Source organism: Mixophyes fleayi, chromosome 1, assembly GCF_038048845.1.
Source record: "Mixophyes fleayi isolate aMixFle1 chromosome 1, aMixFle1.hap1, whole genome shotgun sequence".
In the NCBI taxonomy this organism is placed as follows: Eukaryota; Metazoa; Chordata; class Amphibia; order Anura; family Limnodynastidae; genus Mixophyes; species Mixophyes fleayi.
The window spans coordinates 101,276,772-101,304,585 of NC_134402.1; the positions used below are offsets into that span (position 1 = coordinate 101,276,772).

The window sequence follows — 27,814 nt, forward strand, 5'->3', positions numbered from 1 at the left end:
TATGTATTCAATCACAAAACAGTGTGGTATGCCCTAAGACATAAATGGTGCATTAGGGCCAAACTGAATATCATAGAAGATCATATGATTGACAACATGTATAAAATAAGCATGTAGGGTGGGGAAACAAGAGGAGTCTGCAGATGTAAATAACAGGCAGTGCTGTTAAACGTTCACACCCCATTCCTCAGTGTTACACTTTACTTACTTTAGACTGTTCTGAAATGTTCACAACTTGAAATTTCACACATTCCACAAATACACTTAATGGAAGTCATTAGGTACAATCCAGCTATTTATTGACATTTTGTCTTATGATCAATTCATACAGGAATTCCAACAGTAGATGGAGCATTTGTGTTAGGGAATGGTACATTTTTATCATGTTTTTATACAAGCTTGTGTCATTTCATGGAATCATAAGAAATGCAGGCAGAACAGTGAAAACATACATGTGCTCAGCGCGATATGTGAAATATTCTCCACAACCTAGAAGTTCACTTTGTGTCTAGGTGTACTGTAACAGACTATGACACATAATTATAGAGACACAGCTATTGGCAAACTTCATGTTGACATCTTTAAAGTGTTGCACTTCTCCAACTATTCTCCTTTTGGTGAAATGATTGCATCTTTGAAATTTTGACAGCTACCCCAGCTTGTGTGAACCCTAAACAGCCACAATGTCTGACACTAATCTAATTGAAATTAGATTTTTACCGGGCAGGTTAGTTAATTTGTTTTGAAGATGATTACTATTGGCTGTGTGTGGTCATCATCCTACTAACACAAACTCCGGTTATGCCTGAAAGGATACAGCCTGTGTATGCGTCTAAAATTACCCTGTCGCTCAGGCTAAGAAGCAAGATTAGCTCATATGTGACTAGTATAATAGACATTCAATAGTGCAAGTACACTGTAGGATGATCAGATAAACTGATAAAGTATGCATAAAATATAAACGCTCTATAGAGATGGTAGATACACATACAAGGACATTGCCAGTGAGGTCACAGCAAGCTGTATTATACTTAAAGTCAAACGAAACAAGAGATCTCCAATGCTAACTGGACAGGTCTGGAAGCTTAAATAACTGCTGGCTACAATAGCAATCAAAACAAGGTATTAATCCTTTTTAAAAAAACATTCTGGAGTTCACCATCCTATAGAGGATAAGGGAGTATTACGCCCCATTTGTGAACTCGTCTTATTCTGTTATCAATGGTCAGTGTGCTTTGTAAGGTTAAGGGGCATATTTAATAAAGCACGATAGTGCTTTTAACGGGTCATTAAGGTCCCACAGTGTCCTCCGCAAATTTATTAAGGGGGCATCGCAGCAGATATCATGGATATCTGCTGCTTTGCATTCCTCTTCGTTTTTGGGAGCAGTCACCATTCAACAGAATGGCGACTGCTCCTGGCCGCAATCTAACAAGTCCCGAAAAAACATTTTTTTCGGGAACTTGTCATGTTAATGTACGCCAGCTGAAGCTGGCGTACATCATCCGAATTGAAGAAATCTAATGCTGTCAGCTCTGCTCCGGAGAGCAGAGCTGGACAGCGCATGTGTGGAGGGATCACATGATCCCTCCCTGTCACTCAGCGCTCTCTCTCTGCAGAGAGGGGATCTGTGTGCGCATGTCCAGTTCTTGGAACTGGACATGCGCAATTGAAGAGTGAAGAGAAGACCCGAAGACAGCGCTTCCGAAGAGGGGGGTAAGTATGATTTTTTTTATCTCTGAAACAGCAGTTTTTCGGAACTGCTGTTTTTGTGCAGGGCTGTACATAAATGTGAGAAGTAGTTCAATCCTTATCATTGCAATAAGGATTGAAAACTACTTTTCACTTTATGTGAATATTGATAAATGTGCTCCTATGGTTGTACGATGAGGTTTCACATTCTTCCCTGCATTTGGCCTGTTTTCCCATGTTTAGTAGTATTGCAGAGACCATTAAAGCTGCACTCTGATACTATAATACATTGGCCTTTGTACTCTCTTTTATTGTTAGGTTATATTGTAAATAAAGATTAAAAAAAAATACTGGTGTGCTTATGATATTTTATTTTCAGCATATTGTATTTACAACGAACATGCTATACTTTCTGATCTCAGATTTTTTTAAATTAGAATTAACAAAGTTTCAGTAGAAAATCAGGTCTGAACTTTGAATTTGTGAGATATATCGATTACATAAAAAGTTTTGGTTTTCATTATCCTCAAAAACACAAGTTATGTAGATATTAGTTAATAAATAACTCAATAACCTTCCTTTCAGCAGACATATCTGTAGGCCTACATTTCTAGTATTTAATGCTATGTATCACCCAGGAAGGGAAGAGGCTCTCTTGCATCCTGTTGGTTTTCTTTTACCAGCACCACAAGAGGACATCAACAAAGTGAAGTCATGTTTTGCATGGTTCTTGACAGCGCTATTTCTGTAGCCATCACTGTCTGTTACTGTGATTGTACTATGTCACATCGTCAGTGCTCAAGTTACAGTGGAACACATGCTGCATGTAAACTGATCCATTCTCTCGAGTGATTTCTACTACGCAATATGTTGAGAACCAAAATGGATGTTCAGCATAAAACAGGGAAAAATAACAGATCAGCATAAAACAGGGAAAAATAACAGATCAGCATAAAACAGGGAAAAATAACAGATCATCATTTCCAAAGCATGGGTTATATATTCTGTAAAATAAACAAAATAGCAGTAGACTACATGTTATGGAAACTATAACATTACAGTTTGAGACTAAACCCCTCTAGTAATTTGTCAAGTCTTTGGCCTGGGCAGGGACTGTGAAATGGGTTCTCTTCCCCACTTTTTAATTTAATAACTGATCATGCACTGACACACACACACACACACACTCCAGTAATTTTTATTAAAGCTCTGTCTACAAGGAAATAGGTTAAAAATGGGAAAATGAAGTACCAGGAATGTAATGGAATAGATCCATATTAAATAAATTAAATCTTCAGTGTATAAATGTCAGTCGAACTATACATAACATAAAAAACACAACTAAACTAATAAAATATATATTCATTGTAAATGTCGACACTTAACAGTGTTTTTGGAAAAATAAAGACACAAAACTGAGAGAAAAAAGAAAATTATTTTAAATGGCAAAAAATAATTGCACTTAGAAAAAACAGAGTTTAGAGTGTTATTTCATTTAGTCACTTTTTCGCTCTCTCTGTCTAGATCTTGAGCTGGCTATAGGTAGCTCTCAAGAAGATTATCTTTTGGTCTTTGGAACAAAGAGTAATACTAGGGAGTCTGAAGGTAAACACCAAAAATACGGCCTGTGCATAATGTAATCTTTGAGTTGACGTGGATAACTTTTCGGCCAGTGATTAGTTTGACCAGCCGGTCCTGGATGACTTTATATGCCCTGTCCCTCCATTGTGCTGTAATATCATAAGTTTAATGCACAGAGCTAGTGGGATACGCAGAAATTAGTTGTTGACATTTGACTTTTCTTTGCAAATGTACTCTGTGATACACCTGCAAAACGGACAGTCCCCTAAAAATACACTTGTCTTCTGCTAGTCTAGCTCTGTGGCTATATACTTGTAGTGCAAATATAGAAGTGGTGAAATACGCAATGCTTTTTCTAAATTAAAAGAAAGATGTTTAATTAATAGTTCTACCCAAGATTTGGAATTAGGTGGAATAAGTTAAACCAGATCTCACTTACAGACCCTTTAATATGATGGGTCCAGCTATGCCACTAACTGTCCCAAGTAGGTGATCCTCTCATCTACACAAACATGCTTTGTGCAGACTCCTGCCGAGGTTGTCGGAGCCCCTCCCAGTGAGCTTCCTACTGGGATTAATGAGGAGCTTGAGAGGGAGAAATTTAAAAATAAATTTGTCTGAATAGAGGGACGGAGCTCCTGTTTGGTACTATTGGAGACATTGTGGGACCCTGGGTGGAATTCGAATTTAATTTCGGATCTAGTCGAACTTTCCAGGGCACAGTTAACATAAACAAGTCTATCTGTGTTTTGTTAGAAATTTGCACAGTGAAGGCACACAACAATTCCAGTTAGATTTACTAAGATGGATTACAGCTTGCTTTTCTCAGGAAAGACAATACCATAAACAAATCCTACATCAGTTGCATTTATGCCATACAAAACTTTTGTGGTTTTTAGTAGACGTCAATGAGTTAATATGAAAAACAAGATTGCAGTTACCTTGGATGCATTGTTCGCCACATCCACCAGGGTCCCTGATGGCTGTATTGGTCCCATGCCACAGTCTTCTCTCACCTTGCCAGGTGGGTGTTCATGCCCCCCTCCTTGTGTGCTTTACATTAATGCAAACATAAGGCAGGGCCGTAACTAGGGCTGTGCGACAGGGGCCATTGCCCAGGGCGTAACTCTGAAGCGCGCAATTTAGGAATATTTTAGGTTCACTTGGTTAAAATTGAGGGCTAGGGGGGCAGCATTTGTCTTTCTCGCCCCAGGCGCTAGAATTCTAAGTTACGGCTCTGACATAAGGTATATGAGAGATGGGTATTGTCACCTGCTCACTTTGCTTGAACACAGGCTGGGCTTTAAGTTGTGAGAAGAGTATGATGTGGGACCATTACAATCATTGCGGTCACCAGCAGATCTGACTAATAGAACATTCACAGTAAATACAATTTTGTTTTTATATTAAGTCATTCTCAAAATGTGGCTAGTATTTAAAGCACTTCAATTATAATTATTCTGCATTCAGGCCAAATCACAATACCATGAATGGTATTAAAAAGAGGATATTTAAAAAAAAAAAAAAAAAAAAAATCTTATATACAATTACAATCATTACTTCAAATTTTGTTACAACAATTGAAACATTAGCCCAAAATCCTTATGGCTATTAATCCAATACAAGGCCTCACATTGCCATTTTGCTTTGCACAACTAGGAATAATAGACCACAATATTTCTACGTAGGGAAGTCTCAGTGTGGAAAAAAAACGTGACATTTCTACAGGGTCTAAGTTTCTTTATCGTTTATTAATAAGGCATAACTCCACTGCTAATTGCCTTAAACCGAACCCCTCATGTGAACCACAATCAACACTTATTCAAATTGTTTTTTTTCAATTTTGTATAAAAAGCAAGTGGAAAAATGCATGAAATGAAACAGCATATACATGATGATGCTTTATCAATATACCACATGATAAATAAAAGTGCACATAGACGAGAAATGGTTGTGTACAGAAAAAATTGCTCAGTATTACAAATGTGACAACGGTTTGTAAAGTTTTACTCTGCACACACATGTACTTTTACTATGTTACATTAATGTTATTAAAGACCAAATGTATTTTTGCCTATATTTAAATACAATACCTACCAGAATACACATGTCTAGAAGACTTCTAGATTTCAGTGCGGGGTAAATAATGTATGACAACAATTGATTATAGAACGTGGAAGCTCAAATGTGGAGCATCCTGTCCATGAGTTAGTGCTCTAAGAGGTCCAAGACCTAAGTGCGCAAGAGGAGTGTTTTTTACATTTGTGTTTGGAGATTTCCTGCAACACATTGATAGTGTCCTATGTTACACTGGAAAATTCCTTTTCCAATGTGAAGCGATGAAACATCTGACACAGACATGAGCCATCGCTGAAACGTAAACATGATCGTATGGGGGTTAAATAAGGGAAAGTCATTTGGAGACAACTTCTGATGAAGATCGGGATATTTCCATCCATCCTGTACAAAGCTCCGTTCATATACAGTACAGTATATCCCACAAAATGGTGGCCATCCAGTTACTGTAAATACCGGTAAACTTTAAAACAATGGTTTCCAGAGTCTGCTACAACAACATGACCATCTGATGTGAGAGCCAATCCTTGTGGACCATAGAGTGGGTCAGCAGAAGTATTGATATAGGACAAAAAAGATCCACTCCCATCAAAAACCTAAAAGTGATAGAGAAAAGAATAATATTGATTAGTATATTTACATGCCAGATGCCCTCTTCTTGTTTACACGAGATACGTTTCATAGAATGTATTTTTGAATGTTACAGTTTCCATCCACAACATTTCTAGTTAGTACTTTCAAGATATTAAGTCATATTGTACAGTGATAGTGTTAGCACACCACAATCACTAGAACGGCAACTGCCCCTCAAGCACTGGACCAAGCAAGACCATAGTGGTCACTGGGGGCCACAATAAATGTTTAGCATGGCCTGTATACTATGCTGGTGTTAGCATGTTTGGTGTGGTAAAAGGGATGGATATAGTGCAAAAAAAGTGATATGACCTAAACAGTTTACAATGGCACACCTACCACAGGGTTTGTGATGAAAAGTGTTTGATAACACTTTAACCAGTCTGTCCCTCCTTCCTCACAAAATGTGGAATATAACGTGTACTTTTTATAACCCTGTATTTTGTTCCTCAAATCACCAGAGTACAATTGCAGTGTCCAATTACGGGTGGATAATGGGACATTGTAACTTATTGTAAATATGCATATTATTAATATAATATTGTTTAATGTATCTTGTTGATATTGCATGGAAGCTGTTATTCATTGTCCTTAAAGTGAAGCCAGGTGGTTTATGTGTAAGGATCAGGTTGCATGATACAGGTGAGGTGTAACACCAATTAGTATCCATTGATCTCCACAGGACTAGTCCAGACATTTTGTTTAGAACCCAGCAGGGAAGCTTCTATGGAAGCACAGCTCATCTTCACTCCCCCTCAAACCCCTGATCCAGAAAACTCCAAAATTTAAGAGGGACAGACTGAAAATTTGACCCTGCATATAAAGGAACCACTCGAGGGGAGAAGGGGATGTTCATTCTGGGGAATTGATGGCTGGAAGCTGCAGAGTGGCTGGTTTTGATGCCATTCTCTAATAATGTACTACATCTGCAGATCCATGGGTCTTCAAGTCAGGACAGCCAAGTGACTAACACCTTTTGGCTAGTGGGGTAAGGGACAGATAATGTGGTAAACCTGCCTGGCATTTATTTACTGTGTGCATATAATATTCTAGTGATTGTTCTTATTAGAATAAATGTATTGTTATACTTTCTAACTGCATTTGCCTGAGTGACTATATGAACCTTAGAAGGTACTGGGTAGGCTCCCCTGTCATGGTGAGGCACTCCTGGGTGGCCAGCCAGTGTGAAGGGGGTAGAATTGGGCCAGAAAACCCAGTATCTTCACAGGGTGTTTATGTTTTTTTACACAACTGGCTGCTGTAAAGGTTAAGAAGTAATGGTCTCAATGCTGGAACACCATCATCAAACATTGTCAACCTCAAGAAATGCTCAAGTCCTAAATTTTTTGGGCTGGAATTGGGGAACTGGAGTTTAGGGCCACGCTTATTCTGGCCATTAAAGCTGTTAAAATACGGGGATAATTCAAGGAGAATAAATGTGTGTTATTTATGTTCCTAGTTTTAACTACAAGAACACCATCAATCTTCTTTCAAGCTGAATGAATAAATCAAGAGCGTTTCTGAACACAGCCAACCGGAACATGGTGAATCCGCTGCTGCTCACTAAATGTAAATTTTAACAAAATTATATATAAAGGGCTCACCGTGTATGTTACCACAAACTTCACATCAACCTTAACTTTAAACCATAGCATGCAAATAAAGACACGGAGACCTGAATAAGTTATTAAACTTGGCAGGAATTTTATTATAAGGATTTTATATTAACTAACCTATGGTGGCGGAGAAAGAGCACTGCGGGACAGCTCACGAGCTGATCACACACGATTACTTAATGGACTGGCGCAAACCGCCGTAAGTCCGCAAAAAACACGGGGGAACAAATCCCTACATACATAGCGCTGAGTTGGCGTCAGAGTGACTGCCCCTTACAACTCACGCTGCCCTCCCTCACCGAGCCGGACCAAAAGGAGTTACTGTTACATCAAAGGGGGCAGTGACCTACGACCAACTACCTGTGCGCCCACTAATCAGCCGCTGAACGCAGTGCCTTCCTACCCCACCATATGACAAAACCCCTGACTAACTTGAGGGATGGGTGGGTGGGATCTCGTGCTGCAAGTGAAGTAAAGCAGGAAGTACATCCTGCTATATTCTATCAAGGTCCCTCCCACATGGGCCCCCATTGGTCGGTCCCCACCCCATGTTAAAACACACCAGGTCATCATTCAGCTTGTTACAAACCCTGTCGCCCTTTAAGTGCGTTCGTCCTAATAGCCTCACTTGTCATTCTTATTGTTCGTTTGTAGTTTAATTACATCTGTGAATTGCTCACATAAATGACTAATGCATACATGTAGTATTTTTTGTGGAAAGCACAATTATTCATAAATTCTTACTTGTATTCTGCTATTTCCCCAGTCAGCTACAATAATATTTCCATTGGAATCCACAGCCACTCCCGTTGGGGCATTAAACTGTCCGTTCCCTTCTCCATTTGAACCAAACTTCAAAATGAACTCGCCATCTTGGTTAAATACCTGGCATTAAACAAATAAGTGTATGTAAATGTACATTATCTTACATTTATAAAGTACTGACATACTGCGCAGTGCTGTATACCTAGGGGATCATAACATAAACAAATACAATACAATAACATTGAACAAAGGTAAATATAGCACTGCCCAAATAATCTTACAATCTAAGAGATTTGGTATACATTAGGCAGCAGAATAACAATTGTAGCAGCTGGACGGGAAAGTGTGTGTTGTTCTAACAAGGCAGAACCATTATCAGCTGCCAAAAACATTATATCCCAGTGGTAGGTAGCAGGCAGTCTGAGAGCCTCATGAGGTCCTCAGAGAAACACATGCACCTCACCCAACCAGAATAGTTTGTCCCACTTGGTATGAGTAATTATGATGTCTGTGTAGCAGGTTAGTCTGTTAATAGATAGTGTTGTCTTCTTACCAGCTGATGAGAAAACATCACTTTACAGTCACAGACTAACCTTGTTTTTTGACTGCGGATCCAATTAATGTTAGTTCTCTGAGCTTATACTGTGATCAGATGTTTCTCCCTAACTGTAATGTGATACTCCCTTGTGAAACTAATGACCGAGTAAAAGGTCCCTGGAAAATATCTTGTTACACGTCACTGTTTTTATCTTTTCATTTTCTTCATCTGAAAACATGGATGAGTCACAATGTATTATCTGATAGCATTATGAGCAGTCTGGTTATAACCGAGAAGGAATTTATAGTCAATTTATTCCGTCATCTCCCCTAATCCTAAATATCTTATTTGTTTTTCTATTAAAATAACCTATGAATCAAATCTACACCTCTACTTGTTTGTTTTATCTCAAAATTGGAGTCAGTTACATATATTAGTTTTTAACAGTACCTCTGGAATCCATATACACTGCTGCACAGCGTCTCAATGTGGAGGCAGTATGTAAAACATGCTCCGATGTCATTACACATATCCCTTGTAATTGGGCCGTGCCCCTAAGCTACTGTTTGTGAGAGCATTAACATGCCCCTATTAGACAGCGCACTTTAGGAGTATATAAAACAATGCATACTTACTAGTACTGTCATTAAACCTAGGTAGTCTTAAAACAAGGTTTTTTGTTTTGTCTTTTTTATAAGGTCAACTGAAAATATTTCACGTATAAACAAGGTGTAATAGATACAGGTTGTGATTTGCTGTATTTTGTTCAGCAGCCTCAGAATGTAGGACAGGATGTTCTAGATATCAGGTGTCTCAGGAAAGTCTCCAAAAGCTAAGCAGTAGAACTGTTAAACAGCTGAGCTTCAGTACCATGTCAATCAATAAGAGGTATGTTGTTAGTAAACCCTGTCACAAAAATAGGGAAAAGTAGTTGCATCTCCTCTTTGTTCAGTTTGGTGGGACTTATTTTTGTCATAGTATTTTTGTCTTTTTTTTATCAATAAAGTTTATTGTATTCAGATATAAATTGTAAGAGTAAGAAAAGAACCGTCATCAGGAGCAAACTATTATTAACTGCTGAACAATGCGGACGCTCAAAAAGCATCTCATCATATATTAGAATGGCAATAGATGTGTACACACAAAATTATTTGGATAGATGCTTTACTAGTTACAGTAACTGGTAAATATTACATACCTTGACTGAATGGTTATGGAAGTCCGTCACAATTATTTCATTATTGCTGTTTACAGCCGCAAAGTGAGGTCCTAAGGGAACAAAATGGAATATAGGCATTTAACATTTTGCTAAAATATTGGCAAAACTACTTATTCCAAAACATTATGAAAGAAGTAATGTAAAAACAATAACAATTTAATGACAACAATGCACATCCTGAGTCTCCGAGGGATGTGACAGTTGATAAAGTATCACTCATTTATTTCTTTCCCCACAACTATGTGAATGAAGGGAACCAGCTACAAGGGATTATGACATTCCAAAAGCCCCCACATTCTGCATTATCCAGCAGATAGAATGTAGATCTCTGCCCACTCTACAATATACTCCAGGAGGAGAGGTCATCATGGGAACACCATTCTAGGTAATGGCAGGACTAACACGGCACTGCTGGTCTGGGCAGCCAACATGGCAGCACCCTTTCATTAATATTTAGGACAGGACACCATCTCTTCAAACACTGAAGATAAACACCAACATTTTTAAAGGCACACTAAACCTAAACATACAAGTCCTACTCATCATTTGTACACATGCTAGGTTCACAAAGCAGCTCACCATCACCAATGGCACTGCATATCAGTGCCCAAGATGCATGCCATCTACAGGAGGAGTATAACTTATTCTAGTTTTACCAAGTGCAGGACACAGTGATTTATAGCACACACACATAGTACCCCCATATATGATGCAGCACAGTAGTATACCTACTTTATATACTCAAGATGCTTCACATAAAAAAAAACCACAAATATTCACAAATGCATATATATTACATGCTTTAATAGAACTGGAGATGTTTGACATTCTATTTACTTATGCTGTGCGGGTGAATGAAAGCTATAGTCTATCAGCAGCTATTTCCTGTAAAGATGGCTAAAAGTGGCAGATTGTCTGTGTTATTCAATGCCGTTACTGACAGGTTGAAAATTTGCTACACAGACATTACAATCCAATCATTCAATTCCTACTGAATATTTCATTTTTAAAGAATTGATGTGTATGTGTGGCAATAGATCCAATGCAATCAAATGTAGGTAGCCAAATCATTCCATAATCTGATCAAATAAGTGGCTACATTTTCCTTGCAAGCACAGCACATAGTACTTGCATGCAAAATGCCTTTGTGCTCAAAAGTGGTGTGTGTGAAGCAATCATTCATTTGTTTCACTTATGATTGAATTAAAAATGATGGGATTAAAACATATGTGTACAGCACGGTGGCAAAGTGGTTAGCACTTCTGCCTCACAGCGCTGGGGTCATAAGTTAAATTCCCAACCATGGCCTTATCTGTGTGGAGTTTGTATGTTCTCCCTGTGTTTGCGTGGGTTTCCTCCGGGTGCTCCGGTTTCGTCCCACACTCCAAAAACATACTAGTAGGTTAATTGGCTGCTATCAAAAATTGACCCTACTCTCTGTCTGTCTGTCTGTAAGGGAATTTATACTATAAGCTCCAATGGGGCAGGAACAGATGTGAATAAGTTCTCTGTACAGCGCTGCGGAATCAGTGGCGCTATATAAATAAATGATGATGATGATGATGATGATGATGATGATGATGAGTGTATGGATAAGATTTCACAGAAATGCAATAGTTGGTCAGAAACAAAACAAAAACAAGAAAAAAATGAAGCCATTTAAAGTAAAAGTACAACCCTTATGATCAGAAATTTATCTCCATTCTGATAAGCTTCTAAAGTGTTTACATATTACTATTTCACTCTATTTTATAAAGTTAACTTGTATTGTAGGTTTAGCAGTCCTCCAATACCGAATTTATAATAACATTAGTAATAATTATTTAATCTCTTCTTGTATTACAGAAGTAACAGAAAAAATTAAAGTTACATAACAGTATGTTAAATTAGATCACTTTAATGTAACTTAATTCACATATATTAACTGGATTATAAAGAAAGCAATATAAATTAAACAAAAACACAAATCTATTTAAAATAAATATATATGTAGCTATGTCAGAATATTGCCTGGAACCAAGTATGAGACAGGCCGTGTTCCTTGCAACAATGTCTTGAATAGACCCCAGGATCAGCAACACTGAGCTCTAATTTCAATGATTTCATATATCCTTTCACATATATATTTCTGAATGTGGAAAGTTTCCTTTTCATACTTGATTAACTTGCACTCTAGTACATTGTAATTTAATATAAAATAGGAATCATACAGACAGGACAAAGGTGTGCCTTATTCAAATGGAATGTACATGACGAGTGTACACCATGCAATAGGAAATAGACAACAAAAGACGAGAAGGTGGTCTACATATTACCATCAAGTGTACCTGCAAACTGCTTGTCCCCATTTCCTCGACTACCAAACCTGGTTACTATTTTGCCATTGGGCTGGAAGATGAACACACAACACGCTTTGTTGTCTACCACAATGATATGTCCATTGCGATCAACTGAAACACCTTTAGGACCCATCAATTTTCCAGATCCAATTTTTGTCTGTTAAAAAAACGAGAAAAACAAAACAAAACATCAGCATAGTAAAACCAATGAGCTACACACATTGCCAATAATTATGATCTGCGGAGAAGTGTTACTTATTCCTGCTACTTCATAATGGGCAAGTGATTTATTAAAATTGGCTTTCAGGCATGATTAATCTTAGGAACTAAATATGACAAGAAACCCATATGTAAACCAAATATATCTGCAATATAAAGTCTAGGATCAACAACAGATATAAGAAAAAAAATGAATAGTACATTCATTTTACAATATACAAATAATGTAATTATTTTTCAGTAATAGTGATACTCAGTTAGAGCAGGGAGTTAGACACATGTTTATACCAGTGCTAGAGATAACTCAAAGTAAACCGAATATCTATTTAAATGAGTCCTATTTACAAAGTAAAAGTGTATAGGTAATCGGACAATGTAGCATGCAATACTCTGCTGTGTAGTCCATTTTCTGAATCTTGTGTGTGAACAGACATGAACATATTACATATGGGCCATAATCCCCATACATGTTAATTTTTTTTGGGTCCATCCGTGTTCCATGAGGAGCATGACGGAACATTCACACTTTAAGTAGAATTATCTGAATGAACCCAAATCAGTTTCTAGTTTTAAAGACATATGAGCAAACCATGACCTCCTGCAATTCAGTCAACCTATCTGATCCTAATCGTGCCTTTAATTTTAACTGTATGACAAGTAAGCACTATAATTACAAAGCAATCATTCTGGGAAACGTCATTTACTTTGCGGCCCTTTCATTCCATGTTCTGTGCAAGATATAGGTCAGAACCAATACACAAATCCCTCCTAGAGACATACCTTCTCTTTTTATTTGGGCTCATCAGTGCAGGGTAGGGGTTTTCTGCTGAGTATGTGATGTGCTATAGAGCACAACACAATTAGCAGGATATGCAAATAGGCAACTCAAATTTAAAGATCAGTTAATATTGGGAAATGCCATTTACATGCTTACTGCAGGGCCGGATTTACCGCTAGGCAACCTAGGCACCTGCGGTGTTGATGGTGATTGGCACAGAGGTGGTGATGGGCACAGAGGTGATGGTGAAAGGGCACATGTGATATTGTGAAGAGGCAAAAGTGACAATGAAGGGGCACAGTGTGATGATAGAGGAACAAAAGTGACAAGAGCACATATTTGGATTTATGCGTATTATTTTTGCAAACAACTTAAGTATTTATGCCCTGACTTCAATATTTATTAAGTTGTTTTGACCCAACTACTTAAAAAAACGGGACTGCTTGGTAATTATTTAGAGGTGCCTTTTTCTGCAGCAGGGTGGCCTTGCTCTTTTCACATGTAAGGTACGCCCCCAAAGATGCAAGCCACGCCCTCACCTCCTTTGGCGGCGTGCTGCCGCTGCGCGGCGGCACATGCTTTCATATCTACTTAACTATAAGGGTATATGGTAGGCATGCGGCGGCACATGCTTTCACTTCTACGTAACTATAGGGGTATATGGTAGGCATGCGGCGGCACATGCTTTCACTTCTACGTAACTATAGGGGTATATGGTAGGCATGCGGCGGCACATTCTTTCACTTCTACGTAACTATAGGGGTACATGGTAGGCATGCGGCGGCACATGCTTTCACTTCTACGTAACTATAGGGGTATATGGTAGGCATGCGGCGGCACATGCTTTCACTTCTACGTAACTATAGGGGTATATGGTAGGCATGCGGCGGCACATGCTTTCACTTCTACAGAACTATAGGGGTATATGGTAGGCTGCAAAAATATAGTGCTATGGATTGTTTCAGGGAGGGGGCCCAAAAACAGTATCCTGCCTAGGGCCCTATGAGGTCTAAATCCGGCTCTGGCTTACTGGGTATTCAAAGCATGATACAGGCCATTGCTGAGACATCATTTTTATCTACAATATTGCCATTATTACATATTGATGAATATTTAAATTATTTTAAAAATGTCCTTTATTTAATCTATAATAAATATATGGTACAACAAAGAAATATCTTACAGAGCAAAGTTTTATTTAAATGCATGGATGGGATTATGGTACTGCTACTACTTATATAAAAATGTCTTACCTTAAATTTGCCATCAGAGGAGAATATGCTGACCCACTTGTTGTCATAGTCCGCAATGATGATGTCACCATTTGGATGCACTGCCACCCCAGTTGGTCTTTGTAGTTGACCTGGTGACCTTCCTCGAATGCCAAAGCGACTTTTAAACTGTCCATCATTTGAAAAGATCTAACATACAATTAAAGCAAAAACAACATTTTTTTTTGTGTTTTAGCCTAACAATTTTTTTGTAGCAAAGGGTAAATTATATCATAACTTATACAATGGTGTTAATGATTACAGATCTATAAATAAGTCACACCAACACCTTTACTAAACAAATCAGCTGTAGAAGATAGCTTTATTGTAAAGATAGTTTTACACTAAAAGCCAAGGCTTATTATATATTATATTATATTGCTTTATTGCGCTAAAACTTTAAATGATCCCTCAAAACCCATCTTTTTACCATAGCCCAGTCTCCCACCTATCACCCCTCACACAGAGCACAGATTGCTGCTGCTAAAAACTCTATTCTATCCATCCAATTTCCTCCTCTTGTCCCAGATTTGCCCCTTCCCAGTAAACTGTAAACTCTGACAAGAAAGTCCCCCCTCTGTCCAATCGTACTCGTCTCCATTGTCTCCGTGTCATGTTCTCCTTACTGGCCGGTGCTGCGGAGTATTGTGCTGTCATACCAATAAATGTTTATCAATAAGTAATATTGATAAACTGCTGATGCTTATTGGTATGGGTATTGGTATGGGTTGTTTGTTTGATTTTTAAACAAGAAATTGATTACTGGTTCTTAAAAAAATAACCAGTATAATCATCTAATGTAAATTGAAATGACTGAATAAATACAATTTAAATTAAATTGCTTTTTACTGAAAGCTAAAAAATCATAAAAATAATATTTCATTCGTTTTTTGGCCACCATCGAAAACATACAAAATACTCCCAAAAAACAAAAAAAAGATCTTCTAGCCTACTGCCAACAATCTGTTTGTAGGTGTGTATGTGCACTTAAAAATGTACATAGTGTAATGTAGCTGAATGTTAGCTTGTATTTTGTTCTAAAATGACTTGGGACATTGTAATTCAAAACAATATCAACTTTGTCAGCAAGCAAATGACTACAGTGGAAATTTCCACCCATTGTGGTGCGAGATCACAATCTGAATGGGGTCCATATCCTGTGCTGCATTATGAGAGCAGAGCCGCATCTCCAGCAATGAATAAACAAAGTACAGAACGTCAGCGCTTAACACAGCAGCTGGGCATGCTCTAAGAACAATGGAAATACTAAGAAGCTGAGGTTGTATTCACAGACCGTTACCATGTAGCGAACAAAGCTCTTGATTAAACCACAGGTTACAGAATACAATACAAGGCAGAAATACATGATTTGCTATAGGGAATTACACCTTCAATTATTGCCAAGCAATAGTTACACCAGAGTCATTAACTATGCATATGGTGCATAACAAACAAACATCTAAACTGAAAAAGTCTTGCAGACAGAACAGGTAGTGGGACTATATTCTCAATACAACTGCTACTAGCAGCTCTATTCTCTAAGAAAAACAATTACTAACCCCCTGCTTACATCTTACTACACAAAATAGATATTTATTAATTTTATAATAACTTAATAAATAAATACATGCATATGTCAGACCTTTTAACGTTTACAGTGAAGTTGTATTCTATATATAACAGTAGTCCCTCTATACATTATGGGTTAATATCAGGTCTGATTCTTTTAATGCAGCAGTGAATAAAGAGACTCCCCTGTAGTGTTTGCAGTTTCTCGCTAAAAACAAACACAGAAGAAGCTTCCAATACCTGGACGCACTGGTTATTGCTATCTGCAATCAATATTTTTCCATTGGTTGATGCAGCTACTCCTTGGAGATTTGTAAATTCACCCTTATTCCTTCCCTTTGTACCTAGAAGGGATTAGTAAAACACAATAGGACATACAATAATCATTATGGATGACCAAAAAAAAAAGCATTTAATCATTTTATCATGGCTATCACATTTTGTACTTTTGTGGCAGTCTTTTATATTCCACTTCAGAAAAACAACAAACCACACGTTGGCTAATTTTAAGACATTATGGAAAAGGCAAAATTTCTGAAATATTTGTAATTACCACTACATCTGTACTTACAGAACAAGCCCACAGACATCCAGGAGTGATTCTCCAAATAGGAAAGTTAATTAAATCAAGTGGCTTTTGTGTCTTTATAAATTATATGTTTCTACAAAACTCTTTCATATCAAAAGGGTGCGATACATTTTGGATTTAAGAGAATTAAATAAGGTCTGTACACTTGCTGGGGGAAAATTAGTGGGTCTGTTAGGCTATTTGTAGTTTTCAGTGCTATTTAAGATGAAATAAGCATACCTCTGAGAATGACTAATTAATGACTTGTTCTGTAGTAACTGGACGGTTAAATGACACGGTAAGTGGACTGTGTTAGCATCAAGGTAATCGGGTGATGGGTACATAATCAATGGGTATGCGAGTGGAATTGGGATTTTACCTATAGAAGTTATATATCTAAAGTCCTCCAATTGTGTGTCTCATTGAAACAGCTCAGCTTGTCATTTACAAAACGATTGAAATACATTATTATGGGGGATATTCAGTGGTTGAAATGGGCTGGTATACGGTGGTATGCCATACCGCCACTTCTTCTGCTGTCATTGTATCAACCAGTCACTTACACTTTCCATACCGCCACTTCTCCTACTGCTGTCATTGTATCAACCAGTCACTTACACTTTCCATACCGCCACTTCTTCTGCTGTCATTGTATCAACCAGTCACTTACACTTTCCATATCGCCACTTCTACATTTCCACTTTGACCAGTGGGGATATTTATGAAAACTAGTGCACAGAATTCCTGTAGTGCACTCAACAGAAACCCACAAGCCTCTTGCTTTCATTTTCTAAACCAGCAACAGAAAAAGTCCTCGGAACTTACATTCAAAATCATGACCGGCAAATTTGACAAATGCCAGTAGTTGAGGAAGAGTTGTAGAGAAACAACTTGCATATATTTTGTATTCAAACTTATTTGCTCACCCAAAAATAGTTTCGTAAAATGGTTATAAAAATGACTTATTTGTGCTCGAGGACAAGGTTTGTAACATGAAGTCTTAGGAGTTATGTCATTTTGATAAAAAGTCTAAAACATGCAAAATATATTTTAAAAAAAATAGTCAGTTTTTACAATTCCTTCATTAAACTGACATGATAGTATAGGGGACAGAAGTGTCACTTACCAACTCTGAATATCAGATCGTCCTCTATAGGATTCTCTTTCCTTTTCCCAGTGCTGTACATACTGGCTGGCCTCTTCACTGCCTTCTGTTTGACGTGTCCGCTGCCAGGAGATTTCACTCTCCTCTTTACCCCCTCTGTGGTGGGTGACACATCCGCAGACTTCACTACCTTCAGTTTAAAAGGACTTCCTTTAATATGTTGATCATATAGTCTCAGAGAAAGGGTGAAGTCCCCCTCCTTTGGGATTGTATACAAATACTCATAAGTGCCGTTTTTATTGTCTAGTATTTCTCCATCTGTGACACTGCCGTCAGGCGTAAACAACTCGGCTGAAATACAGGCACTCCCAGATTTGCACAGTTCTCCGTCTTTATCCTTTGTGGTAATTGTCACAGACATTGGCTGACCAACCACACTCTGTCTTAACCCTTCACCAGTGGCCACGGTTTCAGAAGCCACAGCATTTGTGGTTAATATTGTTCCAAGATTGTGAATAGACTTCTTCAGTCCTTCAGTCTCCACAATAAAGTCCAACTGGTCGTTCTCATGAGGATGTAATGGGAAATCCTGCTCTGCTAGCTCACTGAGCTTGTCGCTCATCTGTTTCTTTACTAGCAAGACCTCCGTTTCTGTCCCATGGTTAAGTGCTTGTGCCGTAAACGTGCTACAACTTTTAATACTGTCCTGCCCCTCAATTAATGTGTCCAGCTGAGTCTGAAGGACCTAAGGCCAAAGTACAGAATACAGCTGTTAGTTATTAAGTCAGCATAAGTCACCCTACCCTAAGCCTAAAATTCAAGTTATAAAAACAGAAATGAATGCATGCTGCCAGATAAGACTCTATATAAAGTACTGTTAAAGGCTAGGAAGACAATGTTTTTATTTAGCTTGTAAAACTCTAAAATGTGAAATAAGTAAACAATAAGTAGCCAAAAGTCTGCTCTCCTATATGTACTTTTGCTAGTTAACAAAGGATTGAGCAACTTTTCCTCTTAGAAATAATTAACCACTCACTTTATGTTTCAGGCCATAGTTCACTTCCAGTTCCATTAGTAAAACACTTTTGCGCACATTTAGTGTTTTCTGCAAGTCCTCAAAGGTGGAATGAATTTCATCTACAATGCAGGACTTTTGTGCAGCCAGCTGATTGATGATTTCAGACACCACCTGAAGGGCAGAGTCTATTTCTGGTAACCTGAAACAATAGGCGGTTTAGTAAAGCACCTTCCATTCATTTAGTAAATAAAACACAGCAGTGGAATAGTAACAAATATGAACAATGTACATGTATATATGACTTGTGCTATTTTTATTGCTTATTTTTGTTCCACATGTGCTATGTGACAAAATGGTTAAGGCATACAAACCCACTGAATATCCCTCCCTTCTCACTCCGATCTGGATGAACCCACTTTCCCCAATGGGGAACTCCACAAAATTTGCTTCACCCTGGAAACAATTCGAGGTTTTCGCACAGATTAGGAGAATTTGCTCCAACCTCATTTACTGACCTGTGCAAAAAATAAGGGATCTTCTTTCCCTTCAATTTCAATATCTCCACAGGACCTTTTTTCCATATTTAGTGGGAATGCCCCCACATCTCCACTTTTTTTAATCAAACTGCAGATTTTAAAAGAATAGATCATGGGTTCCTGTATAGCACTAGACCCTCTCGTCATGTAGCTCTGCTACCCAATAAAGACGCTCACCTAACTGATGGATAAGTTAACTCAGCATATATCCAATGCAATGAGCTCCAGATAGCTAAAGACTGGAAAAATCCCATTTCAGCCGTTATATCTCCTATCTGGTACATCAGAGGTTTACTTCATTACCGTATTAATACCTTCCACAAAATACAGGAACCTTGGTACTCTGTTCATAAATCCTTCATTCCAGGGTCCCTATAGATTTCTTTTCTTATTTTCTAACGTGTTGACAGGACTAATCATGTTGGTAAATGCTACTGAAAGATGACTACCATCAGCTTGGCATTGCTGTCATCTTCAGAATGCGGACTAATACCAGAAGAGGATTGGCCGGATCCCATCTAATTCTTCTACCCATATACGTGGACAAATCGGAAAGAGATGCGTTTATTCAGGCTGAGCAGCAGGCTCAGCTCCCCAGTAGACTGCCCTGAAGACAGCAGCCCCTTCTGGAATTCTTCTGTACCACTTCCCATTCCGCATCACTGCTTGGCTGTAGAGAGCACAGCTCTGCCAAGCAGCAACTCCTACACACATCACGTTCCAGTCACTGTCACACAGAGCCGAATCTCTTCAGCACCATCTACCTCCTGCACATAAGTAATATAAATGGTCTAGTATTATCTATGTCAGTGTTTCCCAACTCCAGTGCTCGTGCACCCCCAACAGCTCATGTTTTCAGGATTTTGTTAATCATGCACAGGTGACTTAGTCTACTTGACTGGGTCAGTAATTATCCCACCTGTTCCCACCAACAGAAATCCCTTAAAACATGAGCTGTTGGGGGTGGATGAGAACTGGAGTTGGGAAACACTGGTCTATGTAAATGCTTTACATTTCCATGAGCAGTGATGGGCAGAGAGGACCTGAGACAATGAATATACTTCAAAGTGCTTTCTTGGTGGAATGGTGAGTACTACAAGGGTTTTTATTGGTTATTAGGAACCAATATGTACTTTGACATTGTGAATTATTTGCTTTACTGTGGTGACAGATCCTGCTTAATATTGCTTTCCTTTCTAAGAAAATCCTACAACTTGCTGCAATCTTTCGGCATGTGTCACCACAATGGGTGGAATTCTCACCCAGTAGGTCACCTTTGTAGCTTGTGTCACAGTCTCCAAAATACAGCATCTGCTGTGGCCATACATGAATCATTCTGTATGTGGCAGGCTTGGCCAACCTGTGGCTCTCCAGTGTTGTGGAACTACAAGTCCCAGCATGCCATATCAGCTATTATCTGGCTATCTACTGGAAATGCATGCTGGGGTTTGTAGTTTAACAACACCTGGAGAGCCACAGGTTAGCCAGGCCTGTACTAAGAGGTCTATTTATCAACAGGATATATCTGGATTTAGCGCTTTCTCCTATTCCAAGGGCTGTATACATATCATTTATCTTTCAAAAAGACCCCACATCAGCCCCAATTTTCCCAATATTGTGTGTAAGACAAGGGAAACTAGTGATTCTGTATTAGGCATATAAATGTCTATCTAATCATGCCCCATGATATGTATCACTATTTCAGCCATTTGGTCCCAAAACCTGATTGGTTAGATCTATTTACAGTTAAGCAATCTGTACATGAACAAGAGAAAAAAGCACAATGGTACAGAGTAAATGTGCACAAAATTACGCAGCTCTGTATATTATTAGTCCACAGATAGTATTATGTGGTAAATGCTGTACAGTATAATGTAAGCTGTACTCTTCAGTCCTGCTGGTACATCATGTGCAGGCTGCAGTTATTTAACATGCAGTAGTAATGGCTTTGAGAGGGAGCACATTTATGTGTGGCAGAGTACCAAGTCACAATGACCAATTAATTAAGTCATGCTGCATACAGCTACATGGAAAGGCAGCCTCACTGACAGGAGCATTCATCATGGTACCTCTTCTTGACGGCATCCAGCTGAACCTGCAGCGCTGCCTTATGTTGTTCCACCACATCCTTCAGTGGCACAGTGGGGTGCTCAGCATGCTCCCCTCCAGTACAGTCTTGGCACATTGCGGTCTCACATGACTGGCAGTAAAATTCCATCACCTGCAACAAAATACCAAGACCACAATATTCATTGTTCACAATTACCATTTTTTTTTTATTATTTATTTATTTTTTTAAACTTCGGTTTAGTTTATTTTAGATGGCAGACCGTATCACAAAACATTATGGCACAACAGTAACATACAGTGAAAACAAAGACCAATTATGCGCATAATGTAACGGAGTGACGAACAAAACTCAAAGCATGAATTGCATAATAGCAACTGTGATGTAACACAAGAGAGGGAGGATGGGAATGTGTTGGGTTTGGTGGTGGGAAGAGACACAATGTGGGTGAGGTGGGCTTAGAAGAGATCTCGGAAGGAGGTGTTGTGATCAACATACCACAGTCCCAAACCCTGTAAAAGGCACTGACTGTTATTCTAGAGGCTGTTGATGTAGCACATTTTGGAGATGAACCAAATGTGATTTATAACTTCTGCAAGAGAAGGGGGGCTACTTTTCTTCCAATGGAGAGCGATTTGGAATTTCTTAGCGTAGGACATGCAAGATCTGCTTGTCGAGTGGTTTGTTCACGTGCAGAACAGCGGTGCAAAGGAGCAGATTTGACAATGAACTCTGGGTGACCCCAGTGACATTTACAATAAGGGTTCTTATTTCATCTCAGAAGGGTGCAATGCTTGGACAGAATCACCAAATATTTTAAAAGCGGCCCGTCTGGCCATACTCTCTCCAGCACAGTGCAGAAGAGCCCGGGTAGATTTTATGTAGACGATCAGGAATTTTCCTTAGTGGCAATGCTAATAGAACATTTGGAAATTCTAGTGTGAATTTTGTCCCACATCTCCACCCTAAGTGTCAGGTAGCATTTGTTGCGGTGTTTGGACTGAGTGATAAAGGAGGGAGACAGCCTTATTATAGTCGGGATTGTATGTACTTTTCATTAAAAGTGAGGTTACGTTGCAATTACCGTTTGGTATATAGTATAATTCACATACATAATGCAATAAATATGTACATCATCACCAAATTTTACACCAATCCCTGATTCATTACTGGAATTAAGAACATACAGTGCCTTATAAAAAGACAAAACCTAAAATGCTATTTGACTGTACATCCAGTAAGTAGCAGTGACAGTTAATAGTGATTTTAGCTATTATTATAGGTCTCTTATTATGCGTTAAGCATTATCACTTTTTTTTTTATTATTATAGAACAGCATTTATAATGGGACATACAATGAGATAGCCATTCAAACATAAATCTACATCTAAACAAAATGGTGTAGTAACAATTGAGCAAAGTGAAGGGGGGGGGGGGGGTTATTGCCAAGTCTTTTCATAAAGGATGGATGATGGCTGAAGTTAATTCTATAGCTCACGTGTCAGGTTTGTAAAAGAACCACTGAGCTGTTCACATCAACCTCAAACTGAATAGGCAAAGTATGGAACCAGCTAGTACCTTTTATGTTCCAATGCAGGGGTAGTTCAGCATCAGATTTGGTTGTACTGAATACACTGCCTAATGCTGTATATTGGCACAGCACACTTCTAATCATGGACAGAGCCAAGTCTAAAGACTTTAGTGGTCCTCACTAATCTTTAAACATGATATACAAAAGGAATTAGCATTTTGCTCTCAATTAAAGAGGCCAAAGGGATTTGGTAGGTTCAAGTAACAAGATTGTACACATGGTAAATAGAATTAAACACAATCCTATTTAATCAGTTCCTTTCACTTCCTTCTGCTTAGCGCTTTTACAGGAGGGATGGCCATTCACGCAGCAGTATGGATAAGAATCACATAAAAAAACAAATGCTTTCTGAAAGTATAAAAAATAAAATAATCTAATTTTATTTTACGCAATCTGTTCTAATATTACCAGCCAGTCAGGTATCTAAAACATCGTATTTAATAGAGATGGTCACTGACCCCCGTGTTTTGGTTTTGTATTCGGTTTTGGATCTGGATTACCGTCGTGTTTCGGTTTTGGTTTTGCCAAACCGCCATTGCGTGTTTTGGTTTTGTTTTGCTATTTTGTTGTAAAATCAATGTTTTTGGGCATAAAGTAACCAAATTTAGTGCTCCACCTGTTTCTTGGATAATTAAGGTAATTCTAAAGCTAATAAATTAGGAAGAAAACAGTTTAATCCCTGGTAGGCCATCCTTAATTCTTGTCTTCCTTTCCATCTTAGCCTATTGGCAATGCAGCCATCGTCTTTGGGTGTATATTACACCCTACACTTCTAGTTAAATATCTAAAGAAATGGGCAAAGACAGTTTGGTATCTGTCTGCATCAGCCCCCCCCTCCACTTGTATTAAAATAGAACAAAAGCAGCCTGCATAGACTGTAGAACTAGAAATTCAAATATACAAAGAAATGGACAAAGGCAGTTTGGTATCTGTCTGCATCCTAATCATCCACATCATCATTAGCGCCCTCGTCGCCTACACAAATCTCCCCCTCATCCTCTTCTAATTCCAAAGTGGCATCCTCAATTTGTGTATCACCGGCTACACTCGGGCTGTTCAGGCACACATCAGCAGAACTGCTGAAAGGGCCCTTCTTTATGGGTACATTATCAGAATGCTCACGATTAGACATACCACTGTTGGATGGACTCTCCACAGGGATTGGCCTTAGTGTTTACTTGCAGCTCGGCTTTCACACGTAACAGTAGTTGTGCACCACTTTTGGAATTCAAATTACTTGGTCTTGCAAATTCTATAGACAAGCTTGCTTGTCTTCCTCTTCATCAATGACTCTTAGCAATTGAGCACTCGTCTTTGGGTGTATATTACACCCAAACCTTATGACTGTAAATTAGTAAAAATACAGTTTAATCCCTGATAGGCCCTCCACAATCCTTTGCATGTTAATAGTAAGATTGGTTGGAGTTATGGTCAAGGTCACACATTTTTAAAAAAAATCTTTCAAACCAGCCCAGATGTTAATCTGTTGTGCTCTGCTCCCTGCGTCATCCCTGCTTGTGTTTGGAAAGTGCATATTGGTGCCAGAACCTCACGTGCCAGACCTGGTCCCACTGGTGCCACACTGCTGCAGGACTTACACAATCAACCGCATCCTCATCCTCTGATACCCAAATCTCCCCCACATCCTCTTCTAAAGACAAAGTGTCATCCTCACTTGGTGTATCACCGGCTACACTCGGGCTGTTCAGGCACACATCAGCAGAACTGCTGATGGGTACACTAACAGAATACTCACGATTAAACATCCCACTGTTGGATGGACTGTCCACATGGATTGGTGTAATTTCTGATTCAGAGCATACATTATCCTCTAATGCCTTACTGTTTTCTTGCAGCTCGGCTTTGACGCGTAACAGTAGTTGTGCACTACTTGTAGGCTCGGTAACATTTTTGGATCTGCCACTAACAGAGAAAGGCGAAGGCCTCATTCTCTCTTGGCCACTGCGTGTGTAGAATGGCATGTTGGCAATTTTTTTTTTTTATCGGCACTTAACTTTTCCTCACTTAGACTTTGTTTTCGCTTCAACACTGTAAAAAACATTTTGGTGTGTGTTTTTTGGGATGATTTCGAAACACTGTGTAGTTTTACATTGCCTTGCCCAGATGACGTACTGGGAACACTACCATCAGGACTGGTGACAGAACCTGGTTGCTCATTCTGCTCATATGTGGACTGCTTTGAATCCATCCTGAGCCCAAAGCACTTGTAGTGCTACAAATTGTTTTAGATACTGCTGACAAATATGACTTTTGACAGCCAGAAATATTTATGCACAATTATGGGGGACACCCCAAAAGTACTGGGGAGTGCTAAAATTTATTTGCTAAATCTGCTGACAGTAATTTTGACAGCCAGAAATATTTAGGCAAAACAATGGGGGACACCCAAAAAGCACATTGAGTGCCAAATATTGAAAAAAAAAAAGACTCCTCTATCCTCCTCTCTTCTCTAGCGATTTTTGTTAGCACAATTGGAATCAGAATATTGTATTCTTTGTCCCTGCTCTAATCAGCCTGTGACTACACCCTGCTCTCTCCCTCTGTCAAATGGCGATGGATTGCTGTGGAGGCGTGTATTTATAATCTTCAATTATCGCGAGAACCCGAGCCCTGAGATCCGACGATGTCACGATGACGTTTGGCCTCGATTTGGATTCAGAGCGGGCGGAAGAGTACTGAGCCTACTCGGCTCGGTACTCGGATAGCCAAAGTTCGGGTGGGTTCGGTTCTCGGGGAACTGAGCCCGCCCATCTCTAGTATTTAATTGCATTTGTACTTATTGAGCAATTACAATTGTATATACTTTATTTACTGTATATAAATAAAACTTACATTCCTAGCTTAACTCTAAATTGCTGCATTCACATAAAGCTGCCTAGTATGTGTGTGCTACTGGGCAGGAGTATTTCCCTATATGTAATGCAACATGTTGTGCTCATAATGAACCCACAGTGCACCCAGAATAATACATGGGGGAGGGGTGTCTCATAAAATAAAATGTGACAGACCGATGCAACATGACAGCAGAACTGTAGAAAGAAGTGTGCAGTCTAAAATGAGCAAATTTACCTAGAGCAGCACACTTTTAAAAAATTGGCACCAGCTATCAGTTTATCAAATCAGATCATGGTTGAGTTTGAGCTGGATATTACTTCAGTGAATGGATCATGACACTTCATCAGACATTGGGATCCCTTTATTATTAGGAGAAAAGCCGAAACTCTGGTGAAAGTATTTTGCAACAAATTAACGCCTTTAGCCTTGAACATGTTAATAGCCTTTAATGTGGGATCCAGCTGAAGCCTCTCTGGCTTCTCTGGAACCCTCATTGGGTCTAAGCGCTGTGTACAAGCAGCAATGTCAGCCACCCATGTGCATAGTAGTTCCTCCTTACGCCGGCAGCGTTAGGCACATGATCTCCTAAAAGACAACGCCATCTGAGAATAGTGTTATACTTGTATTAGTATACCTTTCAGCCTTGGCCAGAAGAGCGTGGGGAAGGGCATGGAAGTAATTGGCGCTGACATGCGGATCAGAAGAGTGCCAAAGGATCATTTGTTAAGAGAGCACAAGAGCTGTGCTGGGAAATGATTGTGGGATCAGCCTGATGTGATAGGAGGAAGACTTCAGCTGCTGGATTGTGTTTATCAGTTCCAGTACAGATTGCCTGGAAGAGGAGAATAGATTTCTGCTGTTTTGTGGTTAATTAACCTTGTTACAATGTTGTAGGTGCTGCATTGTGCAATTAGCCCAGTTACAATGTACTGATTCTACTAAGGGGAAAGAATTTTAATAATATATCAGTTGTCTTTTCTAAACATTGTTATCAGAAGTTTAAAGCATAGAAGTCATTATTGTTATCTGGTTTCTGACCTTTTAATTGCAGATATACAGTGTGTTTTTTACCATTGATCCTACTGTGCATCAAAATTACATTTAGTATACCACCTAAAAATAAGTGCGAGTGATAGTTGTACAGCATTTTAGCAGCTATCAAATGTAACAAGTTAAAGCAATCCATGTATGAGTGGTCTCACTTGAATTGTACTTATTAGAGTGCACACTAATATAAGCAACCGCTTTAATGCTGTGATACAAAAAAAAAAAAAAAAAATAGTATCCCCAGAATCGGGCTCTCATTAATAAATAAACCCCATTGGGCTATGAATGGGATTAACGATAATGGTCACTGCACCAGTCTATTAAACTATGCATATTTGTCACATGGGGGAATTCAATTAGCCACGGGAATTTTACAGAAATCTCCGCTGATTTTTCCTCACACCCCATAGAGCTGCAAATAAAAATGAGCAGAGGTTTTACCGTAGTAACGGTAAAAATGTACAGCTGCGATGTTCTGAGGAACACCATGGCTAATTAGATTCCCCCCATGGAGTCACTTATTGTATAGATGAATCCTGTTAGAACAATTTGAAAAATTCTAAAAAACAAGGAAGCTAAAAAAATCCTTCTAGAAATCCTTCTTGTGAACTACAAATGTATGATGCATCTTGGATGCAGTACAAAAATCAATGCATAATTATGTTGTTAGGTATCATTTTCAGCTTGTAAACAGTACATAAATGTATGTACGGCAGGGCCGGACTGGCC

General features: G+C 38.8%; 1 protein-coding gene across 6 annotated transcripts in view; it reads right to left on the reverse strand.

The window, feature by feature from the left end:
• Nucleotides 1-277: 277 nt before the first annotated feature.
• Nucleotides 278-27,814, reverse strand: part of TRIM2 (tripartite motif containing 2) — a 107,784-nt gene continuing 80,247 nt past the window's right edge. For 5 of the 6 annotated variants that reach the window (XM_075198592.1, XM_075198618.1, XM_075198602.1 and 2 more), the window contains exons 4-12: nt 21,593-21,744; nt 19,006-19,186; nt 17,991-18,714; nt 16,537-16,640; nt 14,710-14,877; nt 12,436-12,616; nt 10,100-10,170; nt 8,343-8,483; nt 278-5,945 (exon numbers count right to left, since the gene is read on the reverse strand). In XM_075198592.1, coding sequence (XP_075054693.1) covers nt 5,793-5,945; nt 8,343-8,483; nt 10,100-10,170; nt 12,436-12,616; nt 14,710-14,877; nt 16,537-16,640; nt 17,991-18,714; nt 19,006-19,186; nt 21,593-21,744 — 1,875 coding nt within the window. In that variant the 3' untranslated portion in view covers nt 278-5,792. The remainder of the gene's footprint in view (nt 5,946-8,342; nt 8,484-10,099; nt 10,171-12,435; nt 12,617-14,709; nt 14,878-16,536; nt 16,641-17,990; nt 18,715-19,005; nt 19,187-21,592; nt 21,745-27,814) is intronic. The other variant, XM_075198628.1, reaches the window with a different exon arrangement.